Here is a 24,918-nt window from a genome sequence, read left to right as displayed (position 1 = left end):
GAACATTTCACTCCTTGATCTATGCCTGGGATTCTCAACTGCTGGGTCGTGATCAGTGTTACAAAACAACCTCAACACAAAACTGGCGTTGTTAGGTTGGAGATACAGGCCCTAGATAGGTAGGTAGGTAGGTAGGTAGTAGAGATGCGCAGATAGGCAATTATATCATCCGCAACCGCGTCACCAAAGTCGTCATCCACCCGCCGTCCACCCGAACCAACATTTTATCAGAAACGCATCCACCCGCCACCCGCCCGCTGAAATACATCAGAGGTTGGCCACCTTTACCGCTCATAGAGATGTCTAAACCCGTTTCACAGAGTAACGAAGACAATTGGAGCCGCTAAAGTTCTCGCGATTATCCAATTGGCGTTCATCCTGATGACAAGGACATGGGCGTGCTGTGAAGCCATTGCCTTAGACACCTTCAACAACATGTACACACCGATTGTTAGTCTGGCAACATGTTGTGTGCAGCTTCCGCAATCACACGTAAAAGATTGAAAGGCATACTGGGTGACACAGAGTACACTGATGGTTGTGATATAAACAACTTTAACACTTACTAATATGCGCCACGCTGTGAAGCTACACCAAACAAGATTTACAAAGACATTTCGGAAGAACATCCTCGCAGTAACACAACATATACGCAACACAACAAATACCCAGAATCCTTTGTATCCGTGACACTGCCTGAATATAGTTTACACCCCCGCGCCCCCCAACCCCGCCCACCTTACCGACGCCCGGGGGGGGGGGGGGCTGCTGCTAGCGGGGTGTATAAAATAGTCAGGAAGTTTCATGGATACAAAGGATTCTGGGTATTTGTTGTGTTGCGTTTATGTTGCGTTACTGGGAGGATGTCCTCCCGAAATGTGTTTGTCAATCCAGTTTGGTGTGGCTTCACAGCGTGGCGCATATTACTAAGAGTGTTAAAATTGTTTACATCACAACCATCAGTGTACTCTGTGTCACCCAGCATGCCTTGCAGTCGTGTGCGTGTTGCCACATAAGCCACACACAACATGTAGCTGGACGGACAAGCAGATCGTACATGATGTAGAAGGCGACAAAGTCAATGACGTCATAGCACGCCCTAATACTTATTATCTGGGTGACTGCCGGTAGTCATTCTAGAGAATATTAGCGTCTCCTATTGTCTTCTTCGCTTTGTGACACGGGTCTTAAATGGCTCTTTGAATGGCAAAGGATACCGATCCCTGAACCATGTATATCAAATATTTCCGGATGATTCAACCGCCAACCGCCCGAATCTAATTAAAATCAATTTTTTTGTCATGTCACCCGCCCGACCCGCGGTTTATCCGCGGACTCCGCGGATGAGACCGCAAACCGCGCATCTGTAGTAGGTAGGTAGTACCTTATTGATTCCTCCAGCAGCAGTGTACCAAATTGAGATCAAATTTAAAAAGTAAATGAGGGGGTTATAAATGGACTCAAAATAGAACAATATTACAATAAGAATACAAATAAAAAGCAACAATGAAAATAGAAATGTAACAGTGAAATAAGAATATAATAACAAGGCAGTAGTGACCATGGTATGAAAAAGTATTGCAATGTTATTGTTTTGCATCCCCTGTCATCCTAGGACCCCAACCTCGCCCCCAGAGAGGAGGTGTACAGTCAGTCTAATGGCGTCTGGGACAAACAAGTTTTTTAGTCTTTTAGTCCTGCACTTGGGATGAAGCAGTCTAGAACTGAACAGGCTCCTCTGGCTACTGATAACACTATGCAGAGGGTGACTGGCATCATCCAGGATGCTCACTAGTTTTTTCCACAGTCCTCTTCTCTGCCACCGTCACCAGTGAGTCCAGTTTTATTCCGGTCGTAGAACCGGCCCGCCTGATCAGTTTCTCCAGTCTGGAACTGTCCTTCGTAGATGTACTGCCCACCACCCCCCACCCCTCCACCCCCCAGTCTGATGGCCTTTTTTTGTATTATGAATAGTGGTTGGATGTTCGTCCTGTATGTATTTCCCCAAACTTCTAGACAGTAACTCAAATATGGTAAAACAAGTGTACAATAAAGAGTGTAATGTTTTCTGATTAAGAATGTGCCTTGTTTTACCCAGGACAGCAATACTTCTGGCCAACTTCCCTTTGATGTATGTAATGTGTGACTTCCAGCAGATCCTGTGGTCCAAGATCACACCCAAAAATTTGATTTTGTTTACTCTTTCTATACTAACATTGTCTATATATAATTTTACATCTATATCATTTCTCTTATTTCCAAATAACATGAATATATTTTACATGTGTTTTTTGGGGGTTTTAATTTAAAATTTGTGCAAAAAGTGCCAGGGCAAATCCCTGTGGAGCCAATCCTTGATTGATTAATATAGTAGGTTCTGAGAGGAGTGTCCCATAATGTGTATGTATTCAATTACACTAACTGGATGCGATGAAACATTACAACAATGCAGTGTTTTTCAACCTTTTTTGAGCCAAGGCACATTTTTTGCGTTGAAAAAATCCGGAGGCACACCACCAGCAGAAATCATTAAAAAACAAAACTTAGTTGCCAGTAAAAAATCGTCACAATTGTTGGATATGAATTTTTATACCATAACCAAGCATGCATCAATACAGCTCTTGTCTCAAAGTCGTCGGGACCCAAGATGGACCGCTCGCCTGTATCGATTGGGGACCTCTCTACGCTGCTGATCCGCCTCCGCTTGGGATGGTTTCCTGTGGACGGGACTCTCGCTGCTGTCTTGGATCCGCTTTGAACTGAACTCTCGCGGCTGTGTTGGAGCCACTATGGATTGAACTTTCACAGTATCATGTTAGACCCGCTCGACATCCATTGCTTTTGGTCCCCTAGAGGGGGGGGGGGGTTGCCCACATCTGAGGTCCTCTCCAAGGTTTCTCATAGTCAGCATTGTCACTGGCGTCCCACTGGATGTGAATTCTCCCTGCCCACTGGGTGTGAGTTTTCCTTACCCTTTTGTGGGTTCTTCCGAGGATGTTGTAGTCGTAATGATTTGTGCAGTCCTTTGAGACATTTGTGATTTGGGGCTATATAAATAAACATTGATTGATTGATTGAAAGTAGGTGAACTGTCACCACCTGTCACATCACGCTCTGACTCATATTTATTTTTGTGCTGTTTTTCTATGTGTAGTGTTTTAGTTCTTCTCTTGCACTCCTATTTTGGTGGCTTTTTCTCTTTTTTTGGGGGGTATTTTCCTGTAGCAATTTCATGTCTTATTATATTGTCGATATTTCCCACATCTACTTTGTTTTAGCAATCAAGACTACTTCCATTTTTTCTATCCTTCTTTGTGGGGACATTGTTGATTGTCATGTCATGTTGGGATGTACATTGTGGACGCCCTCTTTGCTCCACAGTAAGTCTTTGCTGTCGTCCAGCATTCTGTTTTTGTTTACTATGTAGCCAGTTCAGTTTTAGTTTAGTTCTGCATAGCCTTAACTTTTGTTTATTTTTGGCTTAAGCATTAGATACATTTTTACCTACACACTTCCTCCCGCTGTTTTCGACATCTACAAAGCAATTAGCTACCGGCTGCCACCTACTGATATGTAAGAGTATTACACGGTTTGCAAAAAAATATTTTTAACCCAAATAGGTGAAATTAGATCATCTTCCACGGCACACCAGACTGTATCTCACGGCACAGTGGTTGAAATACACTGCATTAATGAACACATGCTTGTGTGAGTTTTACCGTTCAATATTATTGTCCAGGTCAGCAGAAACTTGCACGGCTCTTTTCTTCGCTTTGTTCCAGGTGCTGCACGACCACATTGCCTACAGATTTGAAGTGCTGGAGGTGATTGGAAAGGGCTCCTTCGGGCAGGTGCTCAAATGCCTGGACCACAAGAACAACGAACTTGTAGCGGTTAAAATGATACGTAACAAGAAGAGGTACATATTAGGCAAATGAATAATTCTGCTAAAAGAGGACATATTAGGAAATACTGTATGTTACATCAAAGGATTTAGGATGACAAGTTCTCATCCAACACAAGTTTGACAGTATTATACATTGTGAGTCTGAATATATGGTAAACAAAACATTTGCTCGTTAGGTTTCATCACCAGGCTCTGGTTGAGCTGAAAATCCTGGACGTGATAAAGAGGAAAGACAAAGACAACCTTCACAACGTCATACACATGAAGGAGTACTTCTACTTCCGAAATCACCTCTGCATCTCCTTTGAGCTTCTCGGGTAGGTGCATGCTCGTGTTGCTCTTTAACATAGAAGACATTGGTGCAGTTGTGTTGATCCTCAAAGGGCATCTTTATAGGGATGGGCACCGAATGTGGTACTTTTATAGGTAATGATCGAAGTCCGTCGATGCTACACGGTACCGATCAAATCAAACTTTATTCATAAAGCACTTTTCATACGTAAAAGAAATGCAAAACAAAGTGCTTTACAGATTAAAAAAACAATGCCCCCATCATCAGTCATATACACACACTCGATGCATGGCTGAGTACCGAGGGGCCAGGTGAAGAAACACTATCACAGGAGTCGTCTACACCGGGAGGTCACCAGACCACTTCCAACAGGATGCTTACACAAAGGGACCCCCACATATAATCCCTGATGCACAGGGCTTCCTCCGAGGAATGTTGCGAAGTAAAAATATTAAAACGTGCCTTATTTTTGTCGTCTCTGATGATATCATTAACTAACAACGTTTTGGGAGACAATGATCTTATGTTTAAAACACCTATATTATAGGTAGTGGGCTGTTTTAGGGAATTTTTGATCAAATTATCCGTAGTAGCAATATTAATAATTTTGTGTTTATTATGCCCAGTGCATTTAGTATAATTACGACCATATCTACGAATTGATACGACGGGAATTTTCCGATTGTTTGTTTGTTGCTTTGATAAACTGCACGCATCATAGTTAGCCACCTCAGTAAAACACATGTCCAACTCTGAAACACTCAAAGCAGAAAAAACTTGTTCTAATTTAACTGACTCCTTACCCAGACCAGTAGCCTCGCATCTTCCATTTAAATCCGGCTTCAGGATGGAGGGAAGTGGTGTTCTGTGGGGATTAGCCTTCTGCTTTGTTTTTAGCCCCGCTCGACATCCGAACTTTCACAGTATCATGTTAGACCCGCTCGACATCCATTGCTTTCCTCCTCTCTAAGGTTCTCATAGTCATCATTGTCACCGACGTCCCACTGGGTGTGAGTTTTCCTTGCCCTTATGTGGGCCTACCGAGGATGTCGTAGTGGTTTGTGCAGCCCTTTGAGACACTAGTGATTTAGGGCTATATAAGTAAACATTGATTGATTGATTGATTGAAGTAAGAGGCACGTTACAAACGGCTGGAGTGCAATAAGTACAATACTTCGCATAAAAACTTTGTCAGACTCAACAAAATAATAAATTGGCACATTCAACATATTGGCAAAGACTACTTCCTGGCCAAGGCAATACGGTCATCTTCTGCAAAACGCCTTGAAATTGCAACTGAAAAGTCGGCTATACAATACAGTAGAGTACTTGCAATTGAAACACAAAAGTGTAAGAAATAACGACTGTACAGTGCAGCTCAGTGTTCAATAGTGAAGTGAATTGTGAATTATAATGACTCAAAGCGCTTTACATAGTGAAACCCAATATCTAAGTTACATTTAAACCAGTGTGGGTGGCACTGGGAGCAGGTGGGTAAAGTGTCTTGCCCAAGGACACAACGGCAGTGACTAGAATGGCGGAAGCGGGAATCGAACCTGCAACCCTCAAGTTGCTGGCACGGCCACTCTACCAACCGAGCTATACCGCCCCATAAATAAAACACTACCATTTCTTCATATCACAACATTAATCAACGCACACAAAAGTACCAAAAACGTATACCGCTGAGTAATTCCCAATTACTGGTAATTAGTACCATATGGATTCAAATGTGAAAGGTGCCCATCCCTACATCTCAGTGGAGTTTAGTCATGTTTTTGCACGACACCCTTCGGGGCGTCATGGGTTAAAGGCCTACTGGAATGAGATTTTCTTATTTAAACGGGGATAGCAGGTCCATTCTGTGTGTCATACTTGATCATTTCCCCATATTGCCATATTTTTGCTGAAAGGATTTAGTAGAGAACATCGACGATAAAGTTCGCAAATTTTGGTGCTGATAAAAAAGCCTTGCCTGTACCGGAAGTAGCAGACGATGTGCGTGTGATGTCATGGGTTGTAGGGCTCCTCACATCCTCACATTGTTTATAATGTGAGCCACTAGCAGTAAGAGCAATTCGGACCGAAAAAGCAACGATTTCCGAATTAATTTGAGCGAGGATGAAGGATTCGTGGATGAGGAAAGTCAGAGTAAAGCACTAAAAAAAAAAAGGCGACGGCTACAAGCGGCAGCAGTGGGAGCGATTCAAATGTTATTAGACACATTTACTAGGATAATTCTGGAAAATCCCTTATCTGCTTATTGTGTTACTAGTGTTTTAGTGAGAATATGAAGTCATACCTGAAAGTCGGAGGGCTGCGGTGAACGCCAGTGTCTCTGAGAGTAGCCAATGTATGAGCCAAGATCACAGCTGCCTTTTGGATAGCTGCTGCAGGAGGTCGCATAATCCACTCAAGTCTCCGGTAAGAGCCGACTTAATATCACAATTGGTTGACATGTGGTAGAGAAACATGTTCACTTGACCGCTCTGTGTTAAAGCTTCACAACAATCAAACAAACACCGGGTGTGATTCGGTTGCTAAAGGCAGCTGCAATCCGCCAACAGCATTCTTCTTTGACGTCTCCATTATTAATTGAACAATTTGCAAAAGATTCAGCAACACAGATGTCCAAAATTCTGTGTAATTATGCGATGAAAAGAGACGACTTTTAGCTGGCTGAAATGTCCGCTCCAACCAATAACGTCACAAGCGCGCGTTAACATAAGCGTCATTGAATTGAATTGAATTATATTTATATAGCGCTTTTCTCTAGTGACTCAAAGCGCTTTACATAGTGAAACCCAATATCTAAGTTACATTTAAAGCAGTGTGGGTGGCACTGGGAGCAGGTGGGTAAAGTGTCTTGCCCAAGGACACAACGGCAGTGACTAGGATGGCGGAAGCGGGAATCGAACCTGCAACCCTCAAGTTGCTGGCACGGCCACTCTACCAACCGAGCTATCCATCCATCCATCCATTTTCTACCGCTTATTCCCTTTGGGGTCGCGGAGGGCGCTGGCGCCTATCCCAGCTACAATCGGGCAGAAGGCAGGGTACACCCTGGACAAGTCGCCAACTCATCGCAGGGCCAACACAGATAGACAGACAACATTCACACACTAGGGCCAATTTAATGTTGCCAATCAACCTATCCCCAGGTGCATGTCTTTGGAAGTGGGAGGAAGCCGGAGTACCCGGAGGGAACCCACGCAGTCACGGGGAGAACATGCAAACTCCACACAGAAAGATCCCGAGCCTGGATTTGAACCCAGGACTGCAGGAACTTCGTATTGTGAGGCAGACGCACTAACCCCTCTGCCACCGTGAAGCCCCCAACCGAGCTATACCGCCCATCATTCCGCAACGTTTTCAACATGATACCTCGCGGGAAATTTAAAGTTGCAATTTAGTAAACTAAAAAGGCTGTATTGTTAATATTTCATCATTGATCTATAAACTATCAATCAATCAATCAATCAATGTTTATTTATATAGCCCCAAATCACAAATGTCTCAAAGGACTGCACAAATCATTACGACTACAACATCCTCGGAAGAACCCACAAAAGGGCAAGGAAAACTCACACCCAGTGGGCAGGGAGAATTCACATCCAGTGGGACGCCAGTGACAATGCTGACTATGAGAAACCTTGGAGAGGACCTCAGATGTGGGCAACCCCCCCCCCCCTCTAGGGGACCGAAAGCAATGGATGTGGAGCGGGTCTAACATGATACTGTGAAAGTTCAATCCATAGTGGCTCCAAGACAGCAGTGAGAGTCCCGTCCACAGGAAACCATCTCAAGCGGATCAGCAGCGTAGAGATGTCCCCAACCGATACAGGCGAGCGGTCCATCCTGGGTCCCGACGAGCGGTCCATCCTGGGTCTCGACTCTGGACAGTCAGTACTTCATCCATGGTCATCGGACCGGACCCCCTCCACAAGGGAGGGGGGGACATAGGAGAAAGAAAAGAAGCGGCAGATCAACTGGTCTAAAAAGGAGGTCTATTTAAAGGCTAGAGTATACAGATGAGTTTTAAGATGAGACTTAAATGCTTCTACTGAGGTAGCATCTCGAACTGTTACCGGGAGGGCATTCCAGAGTACTGGAGCCCGAACGGAAAACGCTCTATAGCCCGCAGACTTTTTTTGGGCTCTAGGAATCACTAATAAGCCGGAGTCTTTTGAACGCAGATTTCTTGCCGGGACATATGGTACAATACAATCGGCAAGATAGGTTGGAGCTAGACCGTGTAGTATTTTATACGTAAGTAGTAAAACCTTAAAGTCACATCTTAAGTGCACAGGAAGCCAGTGCAGGTGAGCCAGTATAGGTATATATGTATGTATATATGTATATAAAGGTATATACAGTATAGGTATATATGTATGTATATATGTATATAAAGGTATATACAGTACAGGCGTAATGTGATCAAACTTTCTTGTTCTTGTCAAAAGTCTAGCAGCCGCATTTTGTACCAACTGTAATCTTTTAATGCTAGACATGGGGAGACCCGAAAATAATACGTTACAGTAATCGAGACGAGACGTAACAAACGCATGGATAATGATCTCGGCGTCTTTAGTGGACAAAATGGAGCGAATTTTAGCGATATTACGGAGATGAAAGAAGGCCGTTTTGGTAACGCTTTTAATGTGTGACTCAAAGGAGAGAGTTGGGTCGAAGATAATACCCAGATTTTTTACAGAGTCACCTTGTTTTATTATTTGGTTGTCAAATGTTAAAGTTGTATTATTAAATAGAGGTCGGTGTCTAGCAGGACCGATAATCAGCATTTCCGTTTTTTTGGCATTAAGTTGCAAAAAGTTAGCGGACATCCATTGTTTAATTTCATTAAGACACGCTTCCAACTGACTACAGTCCGGCGTGTTGGTCAGCTTTAGGGGCATGTAGAGTTGGGTGTCATCAGCATAGCAGTGACTGGTTTCAGTAGGCCTTTAAGTCATCAGCAGTGTTCCTTCTACCTCGCTAGACGTTTTGTGTTTGCCTTTATACGGAGGAGCTTTAGATGACGCCTTGGACTACCACCTTGTCTTACGTTACCGTCACCAAATCCTTTAGTTAAGGCCTTGATTAGAGGCCTATCTCTTACCCCTTCTTGCTTCACGGTGCGAAGGCTCCAGTTACAAGCTCATCACAACTGGTCACGTATTATTTCCAAGCAGAGGGAACTCCATTAAGCTGTATTCCAATGTGAAGTGGCTATAAGGGTGTGAAGAAGAAAAACTTTGTCATTTCTCTCGTCAGGGTCAACTTATACGAGCTCATCAAGAAAAACAACTTCCAGGGCTTCAGTGTGGCTCTCATCCGTCGCTTCACCCACGCTCTCCTCAGGTGCCTGCAGATGCTGCACAGAGAGAAGATCATTCACTGCGACCTCAAGCCGGTATTGATGAGCAGATAACTCTTCTATGACACCGTAGTAACAATACAGGGGGGCAAAAAAGTATTTAGTCAGCCAGCGATTGTGCAAGTTCTCCCACTTAAAATGATGACAGAGGTCTGTCATTTTCATCATAGGTACACTTCAACTGTGAGAGACAGAATGTGAAAAAAAAATCCAGGAATTCACATTGTAGGAATTTTAAAGAATTTATTTGTAAATGATGGTGGAAAATAAGTATTTGGTCAACCATTCAAAGCTCTCACTGATGGAAGGAGGTTTTGGCTCCAAATCTCAGGATACATGGCCCCATTCATTCTTTCCTTAACACGGATCAATCGTCCTGTCCCCTTAGCAGAAAAACAGCCCCAAAGCATGATGTTTCCACCCCCATGCTTCACAGTAGGTATGGTGTTCTTGGGATGCAACTCAGTATTTGTCTTCCTCCAAACACGACTAGTTGAGTTTATACCAAAATGGATACATGGATGATAAATAAATTATAAATGGGTTGTACTTGTATAGCGCTTTTCTACCTTCAAGGTACTCAAAGCGCTTTGACACTACTTCCACATTTACCCATTCACACACACATTCACACACTGATAGAGGGAGCTGCCATGCAAGGCGCCAACCAACACCCATCAGGAGCAAGGGTCAAGTGTCTTGCTCAGGACACAACGGACATGACGAGGTAGGTACTAGGTGGGATTTGAACCAGGGACCCTCGGGTTGCGCACAGCCACTCCTCCACTGCGCCACGCAGCAGAGGATTGGGAGAATGTCATGTGATCAGATGAAACCAAAATAGAACTTTTTGGTATAAACTCAACTCGTCGTGTTTGGAGGAAGAAGAATACTGAGTTGCATCCAAGGAACACCATACCTACTGTGAAGCATGGGGGTGGAAACATCATACTTTGGGGCTGTTTTTCTACTAAGGGGACAGGATGATTGATCCGTGTTAAGGAAAGAATGAATGGGGCCATGTATCGTGAGATTTTGAGCCAAAACCTCCTTCCACCAGTGAGAGCTTTGAATGGTTGACCAAATACTTATTTTCCACCATAATTTACAAATAAATTCTTTAAAATTCCTGGATTTTCTTTTCACATTCTGTCTCTCACAGTTGAAGTGTACCTATGATGAAAATGACAGACCTCTGTCATCATTTTAAGTGGGAGAACTTGCACAATCGCTGGCTGACTAAATACTTTTTTGCCCCACTGTAACTCTTCTATGACACTGTAGTAACAATATATTAACAAAAAACAACATACCATGCATTAGACATGAATTTGTCTACCAATGTTTTTCATTGACTTCAACAATAGCGGGAGCCATCTTGTGGAGCATTGTGGTATTACAAGAGGATGGTGCAAAATAAACATATGTACTTTTCTTCCTTTAACAGGAAAACATCCTTTTGTCTCAGAAAGGACCAGGAAACATCAAAGTGGTGGATTTTGGATCCAGCTGCTACGAGCAACAAAGAGGTGAGAACATGTGACCAACACATGACCCAATCACACTTTATCACAGCCGCGATTTGGGGCCCGCAGCTTTGTTTTCACTAGCCTGCGCATATCCATCCATTTTTCTACCGCTTATCCCTTTTGGGGTCACCGGGGGTGCTGGAGCCTATCCCAGCTGCACATGGGTGGAAGGCGTACACCCTGGACAAGTCGCCACCTCATCGCAGGGCCAACACAGATATATAGACAACATTCGCACTCACATTCACACACAAGGGCCAATTTAGTGTTGCCAATCAACCTATTCTAACGTGCATGTTTTTGGAGGTGGGAAGAAGCCAGAACCCATGCAGTCACAGGGAGAACATGCAAACTCTACACAGAATGTCAGGGCTTGGAATAAGGAGTGGACTCAGATGCAGAGATAAGGTTCTAATAAAGCTTTTATTTTGAAACAACTTTTAAACCTCCAGAGCCAGAGTAATACGCATTTAATGATTAACAAAAAATGTCAGCGGAAATAATTCCGAAAAGGGAAAAACTGAAAATCACTCCAAAAAAAGGAGGAATAAACTAACAAAAGGACGAACTACAATTAGTGTCGTATCTGCTATAAAAAACATAACAAAGCGCTCCAACAGGAAGAAGAACTAAAATGGCTACACATTTATAGTCTTATGAAGATAAACAAAATATCACTCAATCTTTGAGGAAGAAAAGGAATTTAGAAAAAATACAAAGTGCCTTATTTTCGGCTCTCTGCGAAGACACTGGCCATTTCCCTGTGACGTCACACAGTGCTGCCAATGTAAACAAACAATGGCGAATAGCACAGCAAGATATAGCGACATTAGCTCGGATTCAGAGTCGGATTTCAGCAGTTTAAGCGATTCAACAGATTACACATGTTTTGAAACGAATGGTTGGAGTATGAAAGTAATAAAGAAGAAACTGAAGCTATTGAGCGAATAGCTATTGACGCTATTCATAGCCATAGCATGGCCGAATAGCTGTGTTAGCATCGCCGGTAAAATGTGCGGACCAAACGATCAGGACTTTCGCATCTTGTTACACTGGAGCAACTTAAATCCTTCGATTGGTAAGTGTTTTTTCCGCATTAAATGTGGGTGGAGGGAAACGTAATATAGTTGCAAATGCATCTACAGGTTATCCATACATCTCTGTGCCATGTCTGCTTTAGCACCGCTGGTAAATAGCATGTTAGCATCGATTAGCTGGCAATCACGCCACGACCAAATATGTCTGATTAGCAAATAAGTCAACAACATCAACAAAACTCACCTTTGTGATTTCGTTGACTTTATCGTTGCAAATGCATCTGCAGGTTATCCATACATCTCTGTGCCATGTCTGTCATCGCCGGTAAAATGTGGAGACACTCCGGCACATTCAATGTGGGTCTGGCGGCAGATTTCTTGAAACTTTGGCATCTTCGGGCCAGTGGTGCAACTTGAATCCCTCCCTGTTAGTGTTGTTACACCCTCCGACAACACACCGACGATACATGATGTCTCCAAGGTTCCATAAAATTGTCGAAAAAACGGAAAATAACAGAGCTGAGACCCGGTGTTTGCAATGTGTTGAAAATTAAAATGGCGGCTGTATTACCTCGGTGACGTCACGTTCTGATGTCATCGCCAAAAGAGCCATAAACAGAAAGGCGTTTAATCTGCCAAAATTCACCCATTTAGAGTTCGGAAATCGGTTAAAAAAATATATGGTCTTTTTTCTGCACCATCAAGGTATATATTGACGCTTACATATGTCTGGTGATAGCGTTCCCCTTTAAATAATACTGTGGTGATTAGTGAAAACAGGTGTGAGACGTGAGTACAGGGGCGTGACATGAGGACAAGGTGAAAACTAATGAGTTGTCATGGTAACAAAGCAAACCAGGAAGTGCAAAAACCGGAACTGAGTGTCCAAAAAAACAAAACATAATCACACAGACATGACAGTTAATTCATTAAAAAAATAATACAAAAGAAAACTTCCTTCATGGATCTAAACTTTACCGCTGACGGTATTTTTTCCTATATTTTTATTGTAATATTTGCCAGTGCGTCTGCCTCACAATATGAAGGTCCTGCAGTCCTGGGTTCAAATCCAGGCTCGGGAACTTTCTGTGTGGAGTTTGCATGTTCTCCCCGTGAATGCGTGGGTTCCCTCCGGGTACTCCGGCTTCCTCCCACTTCCAAAGACATGCACCTGGGGATAGGTTGATTGGCAACACTAAATTGGCCCTAGTGTGTGAATGTGAGTGTGAATGTTGTCTGTCTATCTGTGTTGGCCCTGCGATTAGGTGGCGACTTGTCCAGGGCGTACCCCGCCTTCCGCCCGATTGTAGCTGAGATGGGCGCCAGCGCCCCCCGCGACCCCGAAAGGGAATAAGCGGTAGAAAATGGATATTTGCGAGTGAGTTTCTTATATTTTTGGCCAAAGTAAGACAAAAAAAAAAAAAAACAATCTGAAGTTGTCTTTATTTTTTAGTTTTAATGCCCTGATTTTAATAGTCCGGCCCGCGTGAGGACAGAGTTGCCTCCATGCGGCCCCTGAGCTAAAAATGAGTTTGACACCCCCTGGTCTGTAGTGTCCCAACTCTAAAAGAATCAATCAATCAATCAATGTTTACTTATATAGCCCTAAATCACTAGTGTCTCAAAGGGCTGCACAAACCACTACGTCATCCTCGGTAGGCCCACATAAGGGCAAGGAAAACTCACACCCAGTGGGACATCGGTGACAATGATGACTATGAGAACATGATACTGTGATACTGATGATACTGATGACTATGAGAACATGATACTGTGATACTGATGATACTGATGACTATGAGAACATATGAGAACATATGAGAACATGATACTGTGATACTGATGATACTGATGACTATGAGAACATATGAGAACATGATACTGTGAAAGATCAATCCATAATGGATCCAACACAGTCGCGAGAGTCCAGTCCAAAGCGGATCCAACACAGCAGCGAGAGTCCCGTTCACAGCGGAGCCAGCAGGAAACCATCCCAAGTGGAGGCTGATCAGCAGCGCAGAGATGTCCCCAGCCGATACACAGGCGAGCAGTACATGGCCACCGGATCGGACCGGACTCCAAAGAACACAATCTATTTTTCTCAGAGACGCATCGGATCCCTTTTTTGAGCATTCAAGCCCACTGATTAAAACAGGTGCAAACTGACTACCATAGTTTGTTACTCGCAATGTTTGGCCGTACTTTAGAGATGGCATACCAAAAAAAAAAGTGGGTGAAAACATCTTGCATTGCTGTTTGCATGCATTGATTGCATTTCTTATCATTCTCAAACTTGCAAGACCCTTAAGTCTGACCTCACCGCTTGTGTATGGCCTGTAGTGTACACCTACATCCAGAGCCGCTTCTACCGCTCCCCCGAGGTCATCCTGGGTCACCCCTACAGCATGGCCATTGACATGTGGAGTCTGGGCTGCATCCTGGCTGAGCTCTACACCGGATACCCTCTCTTCCCTGGGGAGAGCGAAGTGGAGCAGATAGCTTGTATCATGGAGGTGTGGATGTGATGAAACACTCAACTGCACATTAACATTTCACATACGCTTATCCGGTACATTTTTTTTGTTGTTGTTTGCAGGTTCTTGGGATGCCTCCCAGTGATTTTGTCCAGTCTGCTTCAAGGAGGAGGTTGTTCTTTGGTAAGAACTCATCTTCTGCTGGTTTGCTTCAACCTGTTTGTGCCAGATTGGCTGCTGTGGTTAAAGTGTTGACCTTATTCGGTCAGCTTTGTTGGACCCGGCCTACTTGATTATAAGGGAAAATAACATTTTGATTGTCTTAGGGAAATTAGTAGGGGGTGGACACAAAAGAAAGGTTAATGTTTTGAATTTTCGGTAAGGCAATACTGCGAATTTTGGTGTTGTTCTGATAGTCAAGTTAAGTCAATTTTATTTATATAGCACGTTTATAACAACTTTTAAATTGAAACCAAAGTGCTTAAAGGGGAACATTATCACAATTTCAAAAGGGTTAAAAACAATAAAAATCAGTTCCCAGTTTTTTTCAAAATTTTACCGGCCCCGAAATATCCCTAAATCAATCAATCAATCAATGTTTACTTATATAGCCCTAAATCACTAGTGTCTCAAAGGGCTGCACAAACCACTACGACATCCTCGGTAGGCCCACATAAGGGCAAGGAAAACTCACACCCAGTGGGACATCGGTGACAATGATGACTATGAGTCCAGTCCATAGTGGATCTAACATAATAGTGAGAGTCCAGTCCATAGTGGATCTAACATAATAGTGAGAGTCCAGTCCATAGTGGATCTAACATAATAGTGAGAGTCCAGTCCATAGTGGATCTAACAAAGTAGTGTGAGTCCAGTCTACAGTGGATCTAACATAATAGTGTGAGTCCAGTCTATAGTGGATCTAATATAATAGTGAGAGTCCAGTCCATAGTGGATCTAACATAATAGTGAGAGTCCAGTCCATAGTGGATCTAACATAATAGTGTGAGTCCAGTCTATAGTGGATCTAATATAATAGTGAGAGTCCAGTCCATAGTGGATCTAATATAATAGTGTGAGTCCAGTCTATAGTGGATCTAATATAATAGTGAGAGTCCAGTCCATAGTGGATCTAACATAATAGTGTGAGTCCAGTCTATAGTGGATCTAATATAATAGTGAGAGTCCAGTCCATAGTGGATCTAACATAATAGTGAGTGTCCAGTCCATAGTGGATCTAACATAATAGTGAGAGTCCAGTCCATAGTGGATCTAACATAATAGTGTGAGTCCAGTCCATAGTGGATCTAACATAATAGTGACAGTCCAGTCCATAGTGGATCTAACATAATAGTGTGAGAGTCCAGTCCATAGTGGATCTAACATAATAGTGTGAGTCCAGTCCATAGTGGATCTAACATAATAGTGTGAGTCCAGTCTATAGTGGATCTAATATAATAGTGAGAGTCCAGTCCATAGTGGATCCAACATAATAGTGAGAGTCCAGTGCATAGTGGATCTAACATAATAAACAGTGAGAGTCCAGTCCATAGTGGATCTAACATAATAAATAGTGGGAGTCCAGTCCATAGTGGATCTAACATAATAGTGAGAGTCCAGTCCATAGTGGATTTAACATAATAGTGGAGAACCTTGGAGAGGAGGAAAGCAATGGATGTCGAGCGGGTCTAAAATGATACTGTGAAAGTTCAATTTATAATGGATCCAACACTGTCGCGAGAAATCTTTAAAGTGCCTTATTTTTGCTATCTTCGAAACCACTATCCATTTCCCTGTGACGTCATAAGAGTCTCGGAAAACTGGCGTGCACAAGCGATCCCTCAGAAAGCTGGCGTGCACATCACTTGTGCACGCCAGCTTTCCGAGACTCTTATTTTGTTAGCGCAGGCAGCATGAAGCAGGGCTTTTATTGTGAAGATAGGAAATGTGCAGTCGGCCTTTAGAGTTTTGACGGAAGGGACGGCGCGAAAGTCTGTTGAAATAAAAAGTGTTTCTCGCCTTCCTCTCTGTCATTTTTTCATAATAATGAACTGGCAGCAGCCAGCGTCATCTCACAAGACCCTCGGGTGCCGTGAATGTCAATCAAGCAAGCTACGGAATTTGCCGCCAATGTTTTTCTTGTAAAGTGTATGGAAGCTGGATGAATTAGATGCCAAAAAGCAACCACTTTCATGTGGTATTGTACAGAAAGGACAACTTTTTTTCTCCTCCATTTGAAAATGTGGGCGTTATCATCATTACTGTCTGATTCCAATCAATGCAAGTCATCAGAATCAGGTAATACACCAACTTATATTCTTGTCTTCATGAAAGAAAGACATCTATATGTGTTACACATGCTTGTATTATCATTAAACACATTTAACTTGTTTACAAAAATGTCTCTTTCATAAATAGATAAATATAAATGATATATATAAATGAGGTAGATCCCCTCGAGTTGGTCAATTAAAAAGTAGCTCGCCTGCAGAAAAAGTGTGGGCACCCCTGCTCTAACCATTAGGCCACTGAGTTAATCTCACGGCTTACATCCACATGCAAGTCTAATAATAGCTTTGTTGTGTTTGTGTACAGACTCAAAAGGGAATCCCAGAAACACCACCAACAGCAAGGGGAAAAAACGAAGACCAAATTCCAAGGAGCTGTCAACTACACTGAAAACAAATGACGCTTTATTTTTGGACTTCATCAATCGCTGCCTCACGTAAGTTCCGTCTCTTTCTTCTGATTTTATGTGGGGGAAAATACAAAGTAATTTGGTGACTGTATTCATGTATTGTCTCCTTTTAGCTGGGATCCAACCAAACGGATGACGCCCATTGAGGGTTTACAGCATGACTGGATCCTGGAGGGGAATTTCAACAAGGTGAGGCCCAGAACTAAACCACCAGTGAAGAAGCAGACTGCCAATGTGAGCACGACAAGGAGCAACGGTGAACAGGATTACAGCAAACAAACTCATGGCAAATCTGGTGAGTAATATTCATAAAAACTCCAAAGTGGAACCTCTAAAGCAGGGGTAGGGAACCTATGGCTCTAGAGCCAGATGTGGCCCTTTTGATGACTGCATCTGGCTCTCGGATAAATCTGAGCTGACATTGCGTAACACGATGAGTAATCAATCAATCAATCAATGTTTACTTATATAGCCCTAAATCACTAGTGTCTCAAAGGGCTGCACAAACCACCACGACATCCTCGGTAGGCCCACATAATCAGTGTTAAAAAAAAAGTTCAAAATATAAAACATTCTCATGCATTTTTAATCCATCCATCCGTTTTCTACCGCACCAGTTCAAGAAGTTGCGTTAATGTTAGGAAGTTATTTATTTATTATTGGTTAGTGTAGGGCTTGCCCTACTGGGGTGTTTTCAGACCACCAAGCACCGACATGAGAGCCTGTTTCAGGGTTACAATATTCTTTTATTTTTCAATAAGTCTCTCAGTTTCTATCCAGCAATTGTCTTTTCCTCTTTCGTTCTCGCTCTGGCTCCAGGCCCAACCCCGCTGCTCCACCTGGCTACTGCTTATAAACAGAGCGACAGCTGATTAGATAACAAGGCCCAAGTGGGCCATCTATGCACCTGTCGCTGATTTCGAGCCCGATTCTGGCAACATCCCACTTCGCTGCAGGCCCGCAGGCCACACCCCCCTCCACAGTTAGCGTCAGACTAACAGTGTTATTACAAAGAATAAGAGACCTATTATACTCTAGAAATGTTGGTCTTACTTAAAATGCACGCATTTAGTTGTGTTCAGTGTTGAAAAAAATATTATATGGCTCTTACCGAAATACATTTTAAAATTTTTGGATTCCTGGCTCTCTCAGCCAAAAAGGTTCCCGACCCCTGCTCTAAAGTCAAACAAACACTGAAACGAACCTTTGTTAAACTATTAACTCTAGGTAGTCGTCGTCACTTGTTAAAAACAAGGTAATTTTTTTTTTTGCTTCAGTGGATGACTCATTTATACACTTAAAACAAAGTTTTGACACCACCTTTGTTTTGTCATTCACGGTGGCAGAGGGGTTAGTGTGTCTGCCTCACAATACGAAGTTCCTGCAGTCCTGAGTTCAAATCCAGGCTCGGGATCTTTCTGTGTGGAGTTTGCATGTTCTCCCCGTGACTGCGTGGGTTCCCTCCGGGTACTCCGGCTTCCTCCCACTTCCAAAGACATGCACCTGGGGATAGGTTGATTGGCAACACTAAATTGGCCCTAGTGTGTGAATGTTGTCTGTCTATCTGTGTTGGCCCTGCGATGAGGTGGCGACTTGTCCAGGGTGTACCCCGCCTTCCGCCCGATTGTAGCTGAGATAGGCGCCAGCGCCCCCCGCAACCCCGAAAGGGAATAAGCGGTAAAAAATGGATGGATGGATGGCATTAAAGGGGAACATTATCACCAGAGCTATGTAAGCGTCAATATATACCTTGATGTTGCAGAAAAAAGACCTTATGTTTTTTTAACCGATTTCTGAACTCTCAAAGGGTGAATTTGGCAATTTAAACGCCTTTCAATTAATAGCCTGTCGGAGCGATGACCTTTCACACGTGACGTCACAAAGTGAAGTGATCCGTCATTTTCTCAATCTCATTATACACGCACTAAGTCAAATCAGCCCTGTTATTTTCCGTTTTTTTGACTGTTTTCCCGTACCTTGGAGACATCATGCCTCGTGGGTGTGTTGTCGGAGGGTGTAACAACACCAACAGAGAGGGATTCAAGTTGCACCACTGGCCCAAAGATGCGAACGTCCCTCGTTTGTTCCGCACACTTTACCGACGACAGCTATTCTACGACAGAGATGGCAAGAATGTGTAGATATCCTGCGCCACTCAAAGCAGATGCATTTCCAACGATAAAGTCAAAGAAATCTGCAATATTGGAAAATAGACCACCACTGAATCTGCCGGAGTGCGTGAGCTATTCAGGGACGACGGAGCACGGCAAGCGATGACTGCAGACGAGCGAGTTAAACCCCCTGGATGTCTTGGCTAAGACGTGAGTTCAGTTTAAAAAAAATACCCACATTTTTAAAAACTGTCAGAGAGATGATCTTTGACTAGCTTTTTTGCAAAAGCGCCTTAAAGCCTCTAAAAGCTTAGTGGACACATGCGTGGACAGCACCTTTTAGATCTTATTTCCAAAATTGTGTACACTACTGAATTGGGGTCTTATGGCCACCTATGTGGACACTTATACTGCCATCTGGTGGTGTCAGAAGAGTATAACATACAATGGAATTTGGGGGGAAAAAAGTGTAAAAATAAGAATTAGCAGGTCACTAAACATGAAGTACACGCTTGTGTACTTATGGACTAAGTACATCATATCAAAAGAAGATTCTTAGTTTTTATAAGCCCAAATAGCATAGAGAAACAAAAAAAGCATGTAAACAAACAGCTTGGGCCTTAAGAGGTTAAAAACAGCACAGCGCTCGTGTGACAGACAAAATAGATGGACCAAAATCAAACATTTTCTGTAGAAGTCGCTGCTTTTATGAAATATACAAAATAGGACTAATAGTAAAGGGAGAAGTCTGGCACCTCAGTCCTAAACTTTCTGGGAATGTGGCCTCCAAAAAAAAATATTAGAATATCCCTCTCCTACGTAGTCCTCATCCTCCAGTGATGACAATACTTGTAAGAAACGTACTTGCCGCCATGGAGGCGAGAACTAAAAGAATGCTACATTGCAATGGGGATGCGGCCGTTTAATTGTCGCTGTTAACTGTACTGGACATGACAAAAATGTGTCATCAACATGTGGATAGTATGAAAAGCTCTATTGTTGGACACATTTATATCGTATAAAACCCTACTAAGATTGTTATAATGCCAACAAAATAAGCCTAAGTGTCAGAGTTAGTTTGTGACGAACCCCAAGAGGCAGAGAAGGAGGCAGGCATTTTGCAGGTAAACATGATTGAATCTTTAAATACTAAAACAACAACAAAACAAAAAGGGTACAAACAAAAAGCGCGCACGAGGCGGATAACAAACTTGGCTATGAACAAACAAACTTGGAAGCAGGGAAGAAAAGACAGTAAGCTACAAATACTAAAACAAGAACAAAACCAAAAGCGTACAAACAAAAAGCGCGCACGAGGCAGATAACAAACTTGGCTCTGAGCAAACAAACTTGGAAGCAGGGAAGAAAAGACAGTAAGCTACAAACCGCTACCAAATATAGCTTACCGCAACGCTGCATTGACACGACACGACACGTAGCAACGACAATAATCCAGCACAGACTGGATGGGAAGGCAGATTCAAATAGCACCTGGCTGATTGACACCAGGTGTGGCCAGGTGCCAATCAGCCACAGCTGAGGGGACACAGCACTCAGGGATGAAACACAGGAAACAGACAAAATAAGAGCACTGACAGGAAATACTACACACACAGAGGAAACAAAGACAAATGCAGAAAAAAAAAACTAAAACATAACCAAACTGTCAGGAACCTTCGAGGTTCCACTTTCACAAAATTCTCATATAGATATTTCCCATCAGGCAGGGGTCTAACGTTCTTTCTCGCCCCGGTACAGCAGAGAGGCTCAGCTCGCACGACAACTGTGACAACGACAAGCTGAAGAGAGACGGTTCTGACACAAGCACCGCCTCCACCGAGCGCCTGCGGCCCATCGGGGCTTCGGCGGAGGAGGAGGTGTGCGAAAGCGAGGACTGCAAGCTGCGGGATGCGGGTTTAGAGAAGCCCGTTCACATCATCCTCAAACCTCAGGAGGAAGAGGGCATAGAGCCTCAGGACAGCCAAGAGCCGTCTCCTTGTTTGCCTCCTGCCATGTAAGGGAGTCATGTTGCATTCACTGGAAATGGGAAAAACCCACGCGGATGTGGAGAATGTCACCTGCGTTCCATTTCAGGAAAATGAACTAAATTGGTACTAGCCATGCTTTTCCTGCAGGCTGATGGTGACATGTTGGTACAAACACTGCCATGTTGTGTAGCGTGAACGTCCCACAACTAGTGTGAGGGTACAAAGCGCACCGGCAGTTCTAAGTTGACATGTGAGAAAAAACTATTTTAGAAATGAATGTATAGAATAGGTTGCATCAATCATTACTAAAGAAGCAGAAAAAATAATCTTTCTTCAGTTCAATAAGTTGTTAATCAATCGATCACTATGTATATATATAGCCCCTAATCACAAGTGCCTCCAAGGGCTTCACATCCCCTGAACTGGCGCACATCCGGGCAAGGAAAAACTTCAAAAGGCTGAACTGAGAAAAAGAAAGAACCCTTGGGAAGGTGCTGCAGATGTGGCAACACCCTCCTGGGTGACCAGCTGCAATGGATGCCGAGTCGGTACAATTATTGCATTGTTAGATTAATATATAATGTAAGAGTCCACAAATTGTATTATTTTTGTATGTATTTGCCACATAAGAATGTTCAGAAAAGGTTGTTTCAACCTATTTTTTATTTATTCGATGCAGTCTCTGCTGAGCACTGGAATCCCCAACAGATCAGAGAGCTATATTTCAAAATGTTAGTAATTTAATTGTATGTGCTTTCCCAGGTGTAAAAGTGTGTATGCAATACAAGCTGAGCCAAAACTATTTTTGTGGTAAAACATGATAAGATAGTGTGTACTTTTTGAACTGGATCGCAAACAATTGTATTTATTTGTTATAGCAAATGTTTCATATATGATGAGTAAACTGTGTGTGTATTTGAATTGAAGTTAAAGTACAATATATATTTCTGCTGTTGTCTCCTATACATTTGTGCTACAGATACAGAGAAGTTGTATATGAAAATATTTTCACTGTCTGTGTTACCAGTATTTTTACATTAGAAAGAACAAACAAAAAGACAATCTTAGTTTTGTGCCTTGCAGTATTAGAGATCTTGCACTTTACAGATGTGTGCGTACATCTGGACTACTGCAGGATTCTTAGTTTTGTGTAATATATGGATTCTCCCTACTCTCTGTTCCAGCGTAAAGACCTCCTGATATGCATATCTATCTGTATTTATATCAATTATTTTTCCTCCTGCAATGCCATTAGTTTGAATTCAAACTGACACTAGTGTCCTTAGTGACAATCATAACAGCCATTAGAGATTTTAAAAGAATGAACATTGAAGACAAAATATGAATATGAAGTGAATCATTTTAACTTTGTCATGTATTTAAATGTTGAAATAAAATGTTTTTTTTAATATGTCTGCGACAAGGAACTGAATTATATCATTTATTATCTTCTTAACTATTTTTAAAGGTGTAAACTAAATGAAAATAACAATGTTTAGCGGAATTTTTTTTTAATACAGGATACAGGGAAATATATTATTTGTATTAAATGTATATGTTATTCCTACTCATAGGTAATAGTAGACACATTTTTTAAAGTATATTTTTCAACATTTTGGGGCTAAATTATACATTTTCAAGCATAAAAATGGCAAAAAAAAAACCTAAAACTATCAATACTACTGTAGTATTGGCCACTAGAGGAGATCAAACCAATCAGAGAGTGCTGTTCAGTATAGTGGTCACTGATTGGCTAGACTGAGGCAGCATTAGTATAGTGCAGAGGTGCTAAACTGCTAGTTTGAAACGGGTTTTCATTGAGGGTCACATCGCAGTTATGGCTGCCATCAGAGGGCCACTTGGGACAGCAATTATAATATGAATTTGCCTCTGCATTTATATATATATATATATATATATATATATATATATATATATATATATATATATATATACATATATATATATATATATATATATATATATACATATATATATATATATATAAATGCAGAGGCAAATTCATATTATAATATATATATATATATATATATATATATATATATATATATATATAAATGAACAAGTGGTAGAAAATTGATGGATGGATGTATATATTTTTTTAAAAGATGATGTCATTTTACAGTTAAAAACTGGTAACTAGGTCAGTAGAATTAACCGTAAAAAATACAGCGCTTTTTACAACACATTATGGTAAATAGAAAAAAAAGTAGCACTGTTTTTTTAATGAAAAAAATGGCAGGTTAGTCGCCAGAATTTTACTGTACACCTTTGGTGGTTTTATAACATATTATAGGATTTTAAGAACCACTGTTTGTTAGTTTTTTAAAATTCTGGCGACTGAGCAGCCAGATTTTTACCGTAAGTTTTATTTTATTTTTCAGTAATACATAGTGGAAACAACATACATTTTATGGCAAAAGACTGGTAGCTCAGTTGATAGCATTTCACAGTAAAAAACAGTGGTGGAGTTTTTTCAAATTTACAGTAATAGGCTGTAAAAAAAAAAATAACACTGTAATCGTTACTGTAAAATCTATTGAATTTTTTTACAGTTTATTGCTTTAAAATCATAAGTCAACATAAAAGTATTTATTTTGAATATGACATGCACCTGGGGATAGGTTGATTGGCAACACTAAATTGGCCCTAGTGTGTGAATGTTGTCTGTCTATCTGTGTTGGCCCTGCGATGAAGTTGCGACTTGTCCAGGGTGTACCCCGCCTTCCGCCCGATTGTAGCTGAGATAGGCGCCAGCGCCCCCCGCGACCCCGAAAGGGAATAAGCGGTAGAAAATGGATGGATGGATGGATATACAAAATAGTTTGGAAATTATGATAATAATATATGTTGCAACTTGCAATATAGGATAATATTAAAAGTATGCAATTTCATGCAGTACATACATACATATATATACACACATTAACAGTGGGGCAAAAAAGTATTTAGTCAGCCAGCGATTGTGCAAGTTCTCCCACTTAAAATGATGACAGAGGTCTGTCATTTTCATCATAGGTACACTTCAACTGTGAGAGACAGAATGTGGGGAAAAAATCCAGTAATTCACTTTGTAGGAATTTTAAAGAATTTATTTGTATATTATGGTGGAAAATAAGTATTTGGTCGACCATTCAAAGCTCTCACTGATGCAAGGAGGTTTTGGCTCAAAATCTCACGATACATGGCCCCATTCATTCTTTCCTTAACACGGATCAATCGTCCTGTCCCCTTAGCAGAAAAACAGCCCCAAAGCATGATGTTTCCACCCCCATGCTTCACAGTAGGTGTGGTGTTCTTGGCATGCAACTCAGTATTTTTCTTCCTCCAAACACGACGAGTTAAGTTTATACCAAAATGGATACATGGATGATACAGCAGAGGATTGAGAGATTGTCATGTGGTCAGATGAAACCAAAATAGAACTTTTTGGTATAAACTCAACTCGTCGTGTTTGGAGGAAGAAGAATACTTAGTTGCATCC

General features: G+C 41.9%; 1 protein-coding gene and 1 long non-coding RNA gene across 4 annotated transcripts in view; one reads left to right on the top strand and one right to left on the bottom strand.

Annotated features, from left to right (window-relative positions):
• Positions 1-22,376, top strand: part of dyrk4 (dual-specificity tyrosine-(Y)-phosphorylation regulated kinase 4) — a 43,015-nt gene extending 20,639 nt beyond the window's left edge. The window contains exons 6-14 of one of the 2 annotated variants that reach the window (XM_061917976.1): positions 3,783-3,919; positions 4,084-4,224; positions 9,474-9,612; positions 11,024-11,105; positions 14,483-14,655; positions 14,739-14,799; positions 17,212-17,341; positions 17,428-17,609; positions 21,187-22,376. In XM_061917976.1, coding sequence (XP_061773960.1) covers positions 3,783-3,919; positions 4,084-4,224; positions 9,474-9,612; positions 11,024-11,105; positions 14,483-14,655; positions 14,739-14,799; positions 17,212-17,341; positions 17,428-17,609; positions 21,187-21,443 — 1,302 coding nt within the window. In that variant the 3' untranslated portion in view covers positions 21,444-22,376. Of the gene's footprint in view, positions 1-3,782; positions 3,920-4,083; positions 4,225-9,473; positions 9,613-11,023; positions 11,106-14,482; positions 14,656-14,738; positions 14,800-17,211; positions 17,342-17,427; positions 17,610-21,183 lie in introns of both variants that reach the window. The other variant, XM_061917975.1, reaches the window with a different exon arrangement.
• Positions 1-24,918, bottom strand: part of LOC133563697 (uncharacterized) — a 43,110-nt gene that overhangs the window by 16,821 nt on the left and 1,371 nt on the right. Inside the window, exons 2-4 of one of the 2 annotated variants that reach the window (XR_009809082.1) lie at positions 14,463-14,614; positions 9,319-9,573; positions 3,720-3,863 (exon numbers count right to left, since the gene is read on the bottom strand). This is a non-coding gene — a long non-coding RNA (uncharacterized LOC133563697). The remainder of the gene's footprint in view (positions 1-3,719; positions 3,864-9,318; positions 9,574-14,462; positions 14,615-24,918) is intronic. The other variant, XR_009809083.1, reaches the window with a different exon arrangement.

Source organism: Nerophis ophidion, linkage group LG12 (assembly GCF_033978795.1).
Source record: "Nerophis ophidion isolate RoL-2023_Sa linkage group LG12, RoL_Noph_v1.0, whole genome shotgun sequence".
Taxonomy (NCBI): Eukaryota; Metazoa; Chordata; class Actinopteri; order Syngnathiformes; family Syngnathidae; genus Nerophis; species Nerophis ophidion.
This window is presented reverse-complemented; position numbering and strand designations above follow the sequence as displayed.